The sequence below is a fragment of the Nanorana parkeri genome, unplaced genomic scaffold (genome assembly GCF_000935625.1).
Source record: "Nanorana parkeri isolate BGI_ZX_2015 unplaced genomic scaffold, ASM93562v1 scaffold547, whole genome shotgun sequence".
NCBI classification, from domain to species: domain Eukaryota; kingdom Metazoa; phylum Chordata; class Amphibia; order Anura; family Dicroglossidae; genus Nanorana; species Nanorana parkeri.
This window is the reverse complement of record NW_017306815.1, coordinates 592,437-606,480: the sequence shown is the minus strand read 5'-3', so window position 1 is coordinate 606,480 and position 14,044 is coordinate 592,437. Positions and strand designations below refer to the sequence as shown.

The 14,044-nt window shown below is 41.6% G+C and overlaps 1 protein-coding gene across 1 annotated transcript in view; it reads left to right on the top strand.

Moving 5' to 3' along the window:
* COL27A1 (collagen type XXVII alpha 1 chain) overlaps positions 1–14,044 on the top strand; it is a 310,533-nt gene that overhangs the window by 93,440 nt on the left and 203,049 nt on the right. The window contains exon 13 of the mRNA XM_018561833.1: positions 13,971–14,024. Within this exon, the coding sequence (XP_018417335.1) occupies positions 13,971–14,024 (54 nt within the window). The remainder of the gene's footprint in view (positions 1–13,970; positions 14,025–14,044) is intronic.

The following is a 14,044-nucleotide window of genomic DNA, read 5'->3' as shown; positions in this document are numbered from 1 at the left end:
GGACATAGTTGCTTGCGATGAACAAGCTGTTGTTGTCATTTGGGTGAATTGCTTAGTAATATAGAGGAAGACATGCAAAGGCTGAAGTATCTATTGGCAGAGGCTAAACTTATTTCTGTATTTCTCAAAATTTACAGTTAATAAATTGAAATCTTACATACTTTAACTCACGAAAGATCTTGAAATATTAAGATCCTTCTGCTTTGACCAAGATTGTTAACTTTGAGGCCTTCTACATTCCAGTACATCAATATTAGTTCAACATTATGTTGGAAATCCCAGTACATACTATCCAATACTATATAGTATTATAGCTACCCAGCTCCTACCTACTTTTCATCTGCTGAGAATACACAGCACTTTCTTGTTTTACCCAGCACACAAGGATGGTGTCACTTCAGTTTTTATTAATTGGCCATACACTTTACAGTCTCATTGTATAATCTACTAAGTTCATGTTGAATGGTAAAAACAGGCATTTTGTAACCAAAATGTGAGAACAGTTAACTGGGGGAGGAGATTGTAAGTAGTGCTGCAACAACTAATCGATTATAATTGATAATGAGAATCGTTGGCAGCGATTCTCATCATCGTTTAGTTGATTTACAATTAGTTGCCACCGCTCTGCTTCTCCGTTCTCCTCCCCGCTGGTGCTGGCTGCAGCAGTCTGTGTCGCTTTTCAACCCCCGCTGCTCTCCCCACCTGTATCGGCATAGGCAGCTGAGACACAGACCACTGCAGCCGGCACCAGCGGAAAGGAGATACGGCTGTGACTGCATTCTCCCGATGTACCTGCGCTGCCGCCCCGTGTTCCTCCTCTGCCCCACCCCGTCCTGTCCCTGTTCTGCCTCTGTTCCACCTCTGCCCTACAGGCTGGGAGCCATATTTGTCATTTTCAGTTTCGGCTTGACAAATTCTGCTACAGGAAGTGCGTTTCATTTGCACCTCCCGTCCGCAGTGTGATCGGCCGCACTGGAATACGCAGTACCGCACTGCACTGCATTCCAGTGCAGTGCAGTGCGGGATGCGGTGACTGAAGTCACCACCTTCTGCAAGCAGATGATCGGGAAGTGAGTGACCAGTGGTATGTTTTAGCTTACTTCCCGATCAATAGAGCCAACGTGTGACAGCCACACTTCGGCTCTGACTATGGGGAGGAGTGTAATTCACTCACCCCATGGTCCTCCTTTAAGAGTCCAATTTAAAATGGAGAGTGAATACTATTATCCACACTTTGGTGGACACCTCAGTCTTGCTTCATAATCGTGGCCAGCATTTTATATCCCATTCATAAAATGAGGGTCGTGGTGTAGAGCCTGCAGTCTCTCACAGAGTTCTCTCACCCCTTAACGCCGCTTTATAAGTGGACCCCTAAGTAGTGAAGTCACAGAATGAGCATGACAGCCAAGGAACTTGCACTTTGTAAGAAAAAGAAGTCCACAATGGCAGCCCTCATAATATGGCCATGTCAGGTTTACTTAAAAACACTTGTTCTCTGTGTTGTTAATGTGCTTAAATCTAGTACAGTAAACACTTATTTTGTGCTGTAAAGTTCCAGTGCCAAGTCCTTTTGTATTTAGTAGTTTTCCAGCCACTCTGCCTGCTGCTGTGTATTATGCAGCATTTTTCACTATGGAAGTCTTCGAGGAATCTTTTGATACATATGGTTGCAGGAAGATGGGATATAGAGGTACTGGATTGTGTGGGACTTTTGAGTTGAGTTTTACTTTACACCTTCCTCTCCTCCATTTCCCTGCTCCCCCACCACTATCTGTGCATATCAGGGAGGAGTATTTATTTAAGACATTACTTGATACTTAAAACCAAAAATGGTTGTATCAATCAACAATAAGGAGATTGAACCCGGCTGAAAAATCCATTAGCTTTTGACAGTATGGGTGTAGCTTTTTTCAGTTTTTGATTCTATCTTTTAATATACTGTATTAAAGCTGTTGATTTATTGCAAAGTATTGACTTCACAATCAACCAAATTATGGTAGTTGATTGAGTGCATGGGTTGCAGATTGCTTAGTTTCTGGAGATTACTTTTTAGTTATATATGTGATTCCCAGTGGATGTAAAGTGGTTAAAATTGACTAGAAAATTGCCAGATGTATGCCTATTTTATTCTATACTGTGTGGTTTGGTTGTTCAGCCACTCTTCTCTCTATTGCTAGTGCTGGGTTTATCAATGGAGCAGGGTCTAATTAGCTTTCTCATCATTCTCTGCTGACGAAATGCTGATCTGTACGTTCTCACTGGTGTGCTTACCTTTTAGTACTGGAATGTTTCGTGTTGCTTTTATTATCAAGTATATTTAAAGTTATGGTGATATTTTAACAATTAGGTTAAAGGGTATATTGAGCCAAGCCTTTTAAGGTATGGATAATGGTGCCTTTCTGGCCTTAGGGTTTAGGCTAAGGGTTAATTCTAAGGGTTAGGTAAGGTGTTCAGGTCAGGGTCAGAGTTAACTATTAGATTCCATTACATGCTAAGATGGACCTCACAGTAACTTTACAAGTCTGCATAAATAAATTCCTGATAGGTAACTATACAGCAACAGCATATTTTTCTAAAACAACTAGCTCTACTTTTTAACCATTAAAAAATCCTTGAGTTATGTTGAAGTGTTTATAGTACGTCACAGAAGAGCAATCCCTTATAAGAATGATGTCTTCAGTTTGCTGCAGACAGGAAGAAGCATTTCCTCAGTCCCCTTCCTCATTTGACCCTCACTTGGACTGTTGTAATGCTTTCTGGCAGCTCATAAGGTAAGAGGCAGGAGGGGGGAGGCCAACCTTTGTACAAAAAAAAAAGTGTGCACTCTGCCAAGCACATAAAGACACACATGGTGCAGGATTTATATGACTGCATCATCTATGGACAAGCATCTTAATCCTGAAAATAGATGCTGTATCTGAATTGCATCTGAATGAAGATGAAGCTGGAAAGAACTTGGAGAGAAGAAGATGAATGCATTGTCAGTAAGAGAACTTATGCATCTCTGTGCTTCCACTGGGATTTTTTTTATCCTTTCTTTGTGCCCTGTGACCCCAAAAGGAAGTGAGGCGACATTCTACCCAGTGAGGTCACAAAGTGATGTAAAAGCTGCCAATGATTATAACTAGGAATGCACCAAAATTTCAGCTGCCGAAATATTTCGGCTGAAAATGGCACTATGGGTAAAATGCCTATAGTACCATAACGGCCAAAAATTCAGTGCAGCCTGACAGCTTCTCTCCTGGATGCCGGTCTGTGACAACTGCTCGCCCCCACCTGTATCAGCAGAGACAGCAGGGATACAAGGGTACACAGAGGATCCAGCTGCTGGTGCCCAGCAGGGAGGAGAGAAGCTTTCATGAGGCCGAGTGGGGCGGTGCGGGGAGGAGACAGCTGCTATGTTATGAATGAACAGGATGAATGAACAGGAAGTGCTATACATCACTTCCAGCTCATTCATGATTGTGGACATAGTAACTCATACTATGGAGCACAACAGGAGCACTCAGTATAGGCTTCCTGTTCATTCATAACTGGCTGCAAAAAAAGAGATATAGGACTCTGTGTCCTAAATCTCTTTCTATTTTAAAAGGGAAATATCAGGGGTCTATTTAGACCCCTGATATTTCTCCAAAGCCAAACAGTAACGTAACAAAAAAAAATTTAACATTGTTTTGTTTCAATAATTTTTATTAGGAGAAAATTTGCAATATATACAGTAAACACGGGATATACAAAAGAGTACAAAATATATCCATAAAGACATGAGTATATGTAGAACATATGTATATAGAGGAAAAAAACATAATTATACCCAAAAAATAGAATTGCAGAGCAGAATATAGGGTAACTAGGGTCTATGCATAACAAATGCACAGTAATTATCGATGGTTAGTAACCATTGCAACCAAGCAATTGAATCGTAAATAATATAGATCATGTTGATTTATATTATAACTTTTTTAATATTTAGGGTTTTGGATATATTGGGAGCATCAATGCTTTCCCAGTGTCTCGTGATAGTCAGCCTAGCCACTAACAAAACATGAATAATAACAGTGGATACGAAAAAACAGAAAACATTTACTTTTTAGGCACTACTATGACCACTTCAATTTGTATATAAAAAGTGTATTTTATTGTGTACATTGTTCAAAATATATAGCAAGGTTAAAATCTTTAACATACATAGTATTATTTACAAAACTGTGAAATTGTATGCCTATAATGAACCTGCACCTCCTCAAATGGTATACAATAGATAACCAAGTAATTTCTATGTGTATATAACCATGATAATTACAGATATTTGTCCATGGGGAGGTGCTCAACTCTTTCTCTACGCGTTTCACGGTACTGCCACTTCTTCAGAAGCTTATGGGCATACAGTTGTGGTTCACAAATTTCTCTTAAAGGGGTTCTAAACCCTCCGGTTTTTTTTTTGCTTATATCTACTGCTAGCATGCAGTAGATATAGGCAAGAAGTGTAAAAAAAAAAAAAACGCTTAAAATCATTAAAAACTTACCTCGTTATCGCCGCTCGTTCCCGCGCCGAGAATCAGGAACTGCTCGTACGGCCGCAAAGGATCTTGGGGCGGGTGCATGCGCATTTCCGATTCTCGGCCGGGAGAAGAGCAGAGACGCAAGGTAAGTCTATGGACGCGTGCACCCGCCTGCAGACACCTCTGGATCGGAGAGACAGAGCAGTCAGCGCTGGATCGGAGTGACGTCACACCGCTGGAGGGACAGATGAAAACATGGGGAAAGAAGAGGAAGATCGGAAAAAGAGACATCATTTAAGGTAAGTGCTAACATTTACATTGGGGGGAGGGAAACATTTTTTTGCCTTTTTAATGTCACTTTAAATCATGGCTCAAAAATAGATAGAAAACTAGCAGTGCAGTGCGCACTCTTGGTCCACTTGTGGCAGGGAGATGGCTAGATTGAAGCCAGGTGCCAGGATAGGGTAACTTGTTTACACGAGAGTTACATCATCATTTTTCAATGGTGTAACAAGGAAGAAGACCGTCCAGAAAAATTGCCGGAGAAAATGGCTGTGATGGAGCAGCAACAATGAGCCTAAATCTGTCAGGAGATCAAACTAGCAAGTCTGCTATTTTGTGCAAGTAAGATGTTCATACTTTAGCACGTTATAGCTACAATGCCCATGTCCTCGCCAAAGTTGAGTTCTGCGTTAGTGTGGGGTAACTGTGATGTTGGGAGATTTTGCCTTTGGTGACACTTTGCCAGCAGCAGAATCTCCCAGGCAAAAAAATCACCTACCTAAATGGAATTGCTTCCTTGCTGGCCGGGAATGCTGTAGAATTTCACAGACCAGAAAGAAAGCTACATCTTGCATGTCTTGCCAGCAAGGGAGCAAGCGACTCCATAGAAAGGGTAAAAAGTCTGTCACATTGATATCTGACATGACCCTTGGGGTCAGGTGCACAGTTTTTTTGACATTAAAAGCCTCATGCTTAGAATTAATCTCCCTCAACTCCAAAACATATAGTTGGATGGATGGACGATTTCATGGTATAACTAAAATGTAATTGCCAAACCAAAGAACAGTTCAAGTCTGTGGTACTTGGCATTGTGCCTTGTCTGGGTGATCATTTTTGAAGACTTGAATTCGATTCAGAGCAGGAAATGGGTTAACAGACTCCACATTAGGGAATTAAATCATTGACACTTTCATCTTTTATAATCACAATGTAAAGAAATGTTTTATTCTTACACAACAATGTTCACTTGGATCCAGCCAGCTGGCGTTGTGCTTGCATTTCACGTACAAGACTCGAAGGCTGACTGGGTAATCATTTACCTCCGAGCCAGCAGGAAAACGCAGGCCTATTTCTGGATCCTGATTGTATTGGCAAAGACTGCCGTAAGGTTTGCCAGAATAGCTATTTCCCCAGCCTAGAAAGAAAGAGAGTTTAAGCAAAATCAGATGTTTCTGCATACATCGAACTCGTCTTGTCGAGCAAGCTGGCCAGTGGTATACAGCATGTGCTGTCCAAGGGGGCACTGATCAGTACTGTACTTATGTCGTCCTCTATTTGGGGCCCCCAACGTTTGTTAGTTTGAGGGTCATATTCTAACATAAGAAGTGCTGTGTGTGTGTGTGTAGAAGTTCTTTGGTAGTATTGTTCCCGCTAACTGCCTTGTGATATCATACAGCCCTAACAGTATATGGTAATGATTCTAAGAAGAAATCTACACACATATGTAACATCTGAAGGTGCTTTTCAATGTATACTTGGCTTTAAATTAAAACACCAGCTACATTCTTTTTCATTCTATTAACCCTTTCGCTGCCAAGGACGTACGGCATACGGAGCTACAAAAGTGCTTCCAGCTGGCCAGCTCAGTATGCTGTACGGACCTGGCATTTACAGTTCCACTATAAGCTGATGGTCGCTTTAGCGACCATCAGCTTATAGTAGAACTGTTCAGCAGACGGTCCCCTTTAAATTAATAGTTGTCAACAGCGGCTCACAAGCCGCTGATGACCGCTATTTTCAGCTCCTGCGCTTTCAGAAAATATATGGTTTGGGGGGTCTTTTACAAACGATAGCAACGCAGCAGTTGAAAATCAAATCAATGGCAAAAGTTGCCGGCATCTGGAGCCGCTCCAGGCAGGGATCCCCGCTGCTGTCCCCCGCTTGTAGGGGCTGTGGCAACGGGGATAAAAAAAAACATCCAGGGTTGGGGGGTGGGGCGGAGTTGCAAGCGTCGGCTTGCAGGGAGAAGCCACACGTTTCAGGATGGCTGAGCGGTGAGGAGAACGGAACCGCTGTCATCATGTCAGTTTCCGGATGACAGCGGCACTGTGCGTGGCCGTACAGAGGATCGATAAGTAATTAGTGCGTTGTTAGAATGCATCGCAGTGCATGATCTTTTTTATTTTTTTTCTTTTAAAAAAAACATTAAATTAACTGTGGCAGCGCATGGCAAAGCTTTGTGACTCATTGCCATGCGTTGTGATACCTTGTGTTGCAATTAAATATACACCTGTATCATTTTATCACAACACAAACACCAAAACTATTTTTTACATAAGTCGATTATTTACAGTTTTGCATACCTTCATTTTTATACCTTTTCGCAAAAATTTGTTATTTATTAACTCAATACAGTTTTATCTTTTAGATTTAGTCAGAAAATAATTTTTTTTGTGCACGGATACTGATTTTGGTGTGTTTTAACAATTGAATTGTGTATTTTTATCGGTTTAATATTAATTTGAGAAACATTTGCGCAATTATCGCAGGGCCTACACATTTAGTATCACCATCTTTTTATTCTACCGGGCCTACGCTTTCAGAAAATATATGGTTTGGGGGGTCTTTTACAAACGCTAGCAACGCAGCAGTTGAAAATGAAATCAATAGGAAAAAAAATGCAGAAAATTCAAAAATGGCTTGGCCAGCTGATTTGAATTTTTTTCCCGGAGGGCTTGGCAGCGAAAGGGTTAATGTAAAGATTAAAATCATAAAATGAGGCTTATGCACACGGCCCCAAATAATGCTGTAAATCATGCAGTTTTCTATACATGTGAATGCAGCAGTATTATATGCCATGAGCCCATGCACACAGGTGCATTAACATCAGTAACATTATGCCGCATAAAGATCCGTAAAATCAAAGTGACTTTAACAGCAAGATCATGCATAGATATCAGTATATGAATTACGGTCATGTGCATGAGCCCTTACTGGCCATAGGTTGTGTACAGCCAGCCAGTCAATCAAGCTTTGTGTTTGCACAGTTCTGCCAGTCCACCATGTTTTCAGGCACTGGGAGCTAAAGGTGGTGTTTAAAGCTCACCCCCACACTCCCCCCCACCAGCCTCCTTTGTCCCTCCGCATCATCCCTCAATATTTGTACCCACCTTGCTCCATCAGTCAGTGACATCATCTAAAGACCTGTTCTGTGTGACCGCTAATAGGTAGGTTCAGCAGAAAGCTGGGCGGGGAGAGACACTGACAGTTAAAATATGCAATCCCTCTGAATGAGGCAGGACTGATTTGATTACATCAACGTTGCCTGAATTTAAAACTATTATTGCGTGTCAAGACCAGTTACAGAGAGCAGACAGGGGGTGACTGGTCTTTTTTACAGGAACTTAACTTTGCACAGAGACACTCTAGGCAGCATACAAAAGGAGGAGAGCACAGGAAGGAACCCATCAGTGTAATGATACGTGTTTATAGCTCAGTCAACTGATGAGTGGCAGAGGAATCTAAAGCTGCACCAGGAAATAATGATGTCTCCTTCCTGCCAGTTCAGAATGGCATTAGTGAATCACAAGAGCAGCTAAATTACAGTTTGGCATTTTACATTTGTTTACATATTTTATCTTTTTGTTAAGCTGTTGGAGTTCTGCTTAAATGTTATATTATAGCCAGCTGGAAGAGACGACTTTAATGATGCATATATTATTAAGTATTAAATATACATATAGCTTGTCTACTCAAACTGGTAACTTTGTGCTAATCACAGTTGCATTACTTTATTCCCATCTCATTAGACAATATTCCCTCCTGGAGGATTAATCATGGTGTTTTAAAGATTTATTGAGTTCCCCTGGTATTGTTCTAACCTTTTAGAAGTGCAAGAGGGGCATGGCAAGCAAAAACTGTCTGCTTTGTTTGGCTGAGCCCCTCCGTAACCATAGCAGCAGCCAGTAACAGTTTGTATAAGACAATTTAGAATCTGGAGATTTCACATTGCCACGGCTTCATGTGTTCCACTTAAAAGTGAGGTCATCAGGCTGTGAAGTGACATCACCAGGATTTAGCGCATAAATAACAGTTCCTGTAAGACCTCTGCTTGGATTTGGGTCCGCATGGGAAGTTTGTTCGCAACCTCTTATGAAATCTGGCGAGTGTCAGTTGACAAAATGAGTTCCTTCAGCCAGTCAGAGGGGTCATGTAGGTGTAAATAAATATTCTATCTCAGTTAACGTTAGGTTTACCAGAGGATACCAGGAAAAAAGTATTCATTGAATGAAAAGCTGTATGATACACACTCAAGTCAGGTGTCTTGTCAGTGGTTAGCATTAGCAAATACATGGACTCTTAAAATTAATATGTAACTTCAGCCAAAACACTTTTTTTCAGTTTTGATTAGAATAAAGAAAAGTTAGTGCGCTGGACTGCAATCTCCATTCACCTTTATTGATTAAAATACAGCAGCATCCGAGGTTAAAAATACAAGACTGCTTATGAATTTCAGCTATACAGCCTTAATTCATAGAAATGATGTATAGCTGAAACGCATTAGCAGTCTTGTATTGTTACCATTGGATGCTGCTGTAGTTTAATCAATCGAATTGAATGAAGATTGTTGTTGGGCTCCAGTGTACTTGGTTATCTAGAGCCCAGCTGAGGTGATACTCAACAGGCCGTAATGACGAAGGGGTAGAGGACTTTTTCTTTGTCTGAAGAAGAAAGTTTAGTGACAGGTTTTGATCACGCTCTGTGTCTCAGTTCCTCTTTCTTCCTAAAAGCTAGCGAACATCTAAAATGTTAGTTATGAGTCCTGGAGTAGAGATCTCCCACAGAGGCTCTGAGTGCTGCATTGTGGGAGGCAGAGAGGCTGTACTTATGGGCTTTGGACCTTGGTGTACTGGATGTTTGTGGGGGCTCTGACAGCAAATACTGGAAGCCGGGGAGTGAGGCTGATGTAAGAGCTGCTATGTATTGGTGCCTGCTATGTATTGATAGGATGTTTTTTTTTTTGATTTTCTCTTCCTTTAGAGCATGTCTAAACCCAAGAGTAATATATTGCAGCTTAATGGTGCATAGCTGTGGCGGCTGCATTATTTTTCTTCTTTTCACGCTTCTTTCCATTTTTTTTTCACCTGGTGATGCTTTTCTAGGGTGACAACGCTCATTGACTGTATAGTATCTGTGGAAGAGCAGCATTGTCAAGCTAGTATAGGAAAGGTGTTAAGACTAGAGAACACCTCCTCTTCATAACATAGGGCAAATGTGTTTTGTAGCTCACAGAGAGAGCTGGGCACAATGCTAACTGACCAGACGGAGAAAAGTTACCAGATCTCAAAATGTTTGACATGACCAACAGGTACTTTGTTTGCACTTATTGAACAGCTGTAGTGAAACACTTTTTAAATTGTAATATTTACCAGACCAAATGGGTACAAATCAGAGGAGTTCATTGTTAGGGTACACTTTAATCCCAGCCAATATAATCCTAGGATCAGAGACAATGAACATACAGTATCAAATGAGGAATTAAAATGAGACTATAGCAATTGTAAAAAATGATGCACATAGGACGCGTCTCTGGATTTTGTTTTTCCAAGGTATAAATATGGAGTTTCACTTTAAACTTATTAAAATATAAATAATGCCATTTTTGTTTAATTTTGGATGGAATTAAAACGGGTTAACACCTCTGTGAAAGTTTTTTTTGGTGGCTGTATCCCTGCTGGGTAGATTCACCATCTATCTTTGTCCTGGTGACTATTGTCATCAGGACAGAAACTGATGGGAAGTCCAAAATGTTACAGCTGTCATTGGAACAGGAGGTGAGGGGAAGTCTTCCAATGGGCACACCAGTTCCAGTGACAACTGTCTAAGAGGGTTATCCTCTTAATTTTGAGAGATGTCTTCACATTTGTGTTGTTTTCAGTGGCAGGCAGTGAGTGGAAATCTCACCAAGGGGACCCAGACAATTCTAAAAAGATGACAGTGGCCCCAAACCTTCCCTCCTTTCTTCAAAACTATCATTTAAAGTTTTGCCTGTAGATACCCTTTAACCATGGCTGTGGATGTGTTGACTTGAACTAACATAATGTCATTACAGATATGAACAAAAAAGCGACAGATAAGACTGCTCAGCCAGGATATACCAATATAATCAAAAGTATAATCAAAACAAAATCTGTTAAAAAATGGAAGCAAGTTGTGGAAAGTCTGCAGGATGCTGCCCCAAACCAGCCAGGGAGACTGCAAAATCTAGGGAAAAACACAAACAAGGTGCGCCTTTCCTGGTGCAGACAAATTTATTAAGAACAAAATCAAAAGTAAATGTGAAACATACTCACAAAGGTCGGCATGATTACAATATGAAGAGTAAGTGCATGGACCCAAGAGGAAGTCTATGATAACTGCACAACCGTGTCTGTGTGTCAGCAAAGAAGACTGTCTGATGATGCGTTTCCGGGGTCACGCCCCCTTCATCAGATCTGTGTGTCAGCAAAGAAGACTGTCTGATGACGCGTTTCCCTGGGTCACGCCCCCTTCATCAGATCTGTGTGTCAGCAAAGAAGACTGATAACGCGTTTCCGGGGTCACGCCCCCTTCATCAGATCTGATGAAGGGGGCGTGCCCCCTGGAAACGCGTCATCAGACAGTCTTCTTTGCTGACACACAGACACGGTTGTGCAGTTATCATAGACTTCCTCTTGGGTCCATGCACTTACTCATGCCGACCTTTGTGAGTATGTTTCACATTTACTTTTGATTTTGTTCTTAATAAATTTGTCTGCACCAGGAAAGGCGCCCCTTGTTTGTGTTTTTAACATAATGTCATGCCTTATTATAATATCAATTTACCATTCCACATTATACATTCAAAATGCCTGATTTTAAGGCAGATACTCTGCAAATGTAGTCCAAATATGACTATAAAAAGACTTTTCCAGATTTTTTTTTTAGGGATCTCTGTTATTGCTCAGCTCTGAGACACCTCTTTTGCAATGTACCCCTCTTCGCAAACAAAGAGCTTTTTGTCTGTGTTCCATACAGCCCACGTGCATCTGCATTACAAGCCAGCAAAGAGCCTTCCAAGACACTTGGTGAGAGAGTGTGAGGGGCCAGGAAAAGCTGCTCTGTTTGGCTGGGTCCCATTTTTTCCATTCGTCTCTTCTGCACTCTTTTAGCCTCTGCCAGTCTGTGTGATGAAGTCTGACCTAGAGGTTCCAGTACCCCTGCTCTTGTGTTAAGGTCCATTCACACTATCGCATTGCAGTAACGTGTTTTTAACACAGAATACCACATGTTACCACATTGCACAAAACAAAGTGCTATGCATAGTGGTGCCATTCAGCGCAGCATAGTTCACTTGCATTTTAACGCACCACTACACACACATGTGAACCATCTGTGCATTGTGGTGCACTACATTGTACAAAATGCTGCATGTCCATTAAACATACTTTGGCAGTGTGTTGATGCAAAGCATGTTACGAAACCCCGCATTGCACCACAAGCAGCCTGACTGGGCCCTTAGGGTCTTTATTCTTTGTGGTTGACAACAGTAGGGGCTCATTCACATGGGTGCGGAGGTCTGTGTATCCTAAAACACAAACTTTTCTGCACCTATGAACCATAAGTGTTGTGGAGAGCCTGCCTTAACAAATCAACGACAGGTTGAAGCTGTACGATGGTAAATGCTGCTCCGAGCTTACACTTAAGTACAGGAATGTATATATGCCCCTAAACGCAGGCAGTCCAGGGACATACATTTATACCTGTAAGGAAGTAAAGCCTTTACCAGAACCGCTGCCTTCCATTCATTTGTACAGACAAGCTCTACACAACACCTGCTTGGCACAGAGATCCTAATGGCTTTTACAGTACACAGACCGCTGTGTCCATGTGAATAAACTCTAATAACAATACTTTGAAAATCACTTGCCTCATAATTCTCCTTTACTCATAATCTGAGCCGACCTGTGACAATGAAACTGTCACAGGACGGCTCAGTAGACCGGGAAGTGAGCGAACGCATACCGTTGCTCACTCACTTCTCGATCTATCCGTGCAGAGAGCCCTGACTGTCACTCACGGCTCCCTGCAGGGATCCCCCCTGCCCTGTCCGATCCTCCAGCGTTGACTGGCGGAACGGACGGGGGATGAGGCAGGTACAGCTGGCTCTGCCTCTAGATAGGCAGAGCCAACTGTCACTCATCCAGCTGGGTGGATCTCGACAGTAATGTCGGGATCCGTCCCGGCTGCGGCATCTCAGTATACTGGGAGCTGTAGCTCACGGTATACTGAGCTTTGGGTGACGGGAGGACACTAGTTTGTATCCTCCTGTTACCCTTAGGAGAACTATGGGCAAAAGCACTGACCCCATAGTTCTCTTTTAACTTATTTGTAGATCACTCATCTGTAGATCCTCAAAGCATCTTTGAATTGGTGCTGACACTGTCCTTCCTTCTGGAGGGTGGCTACTTTTGTTCCCCATGGTCCCTGTGTGTGTTGTAAAGTAGTCACCGCTCCAATCGCTCTCCTGTGATGGACTACAATCTCAATACCAATAGTAAACTAAACGTGAGACTAAAGTCCATCACAGTAGTGAGCTTGGAGTGGACCGTATCAGCACCAATTCAGAGATGATTTGAGGAGTTCTAGCCGAGTGATACACAAACATGATACATTTTTGTTCATAGGGTACTTGAATGCATTAAGATTTAACTCCTGAGTTTAGTGTCACTTTAAGAGCAAAAGGGACCCTTGTGGCCAGATTGCGATGGAAACTGTAGACTAAATGATTTGTTTCTCCAAGCAATAACCTTTGTATGTTTTCATAGAAGCACCTGTAACTTAAAACTCTACTCATGCAGTATTACATCATCAGACACTTTTTGGAATAGACTATGACTGGAAATCCTGCAATAACGCAATAAAATATTTTGGAGGATCTCTATACTTTTTTTTTTTTGCTAGAAACATTTTTCTAATTTTGATCTTGCAGATAGTACAATACTTTTATTTATAAAACCTCATGCTGTGTGTCAGTTTTCCAAGTCATTTGGACGAGCTGAAAGCATTCTAATGGTGCTCTGCCATTGGCTGTTTTTACTGCGCTTCTTGCATGTTATCTTGATTCAGTTCTTCTCTTCGTGTAAATCTTTGTATTGTGCTGGAAACTGTTGCTTAGCACTCATGTTTTTTTTAACCTTTTTTTTTCCTTTATATCTTTTCTTGTAGGGATTCCCTGGTGATTTTGGAGAGAGGGGTCCTCCAGGACTTGATGGAAACCCTGTAAGTAGTTTATAATAAAG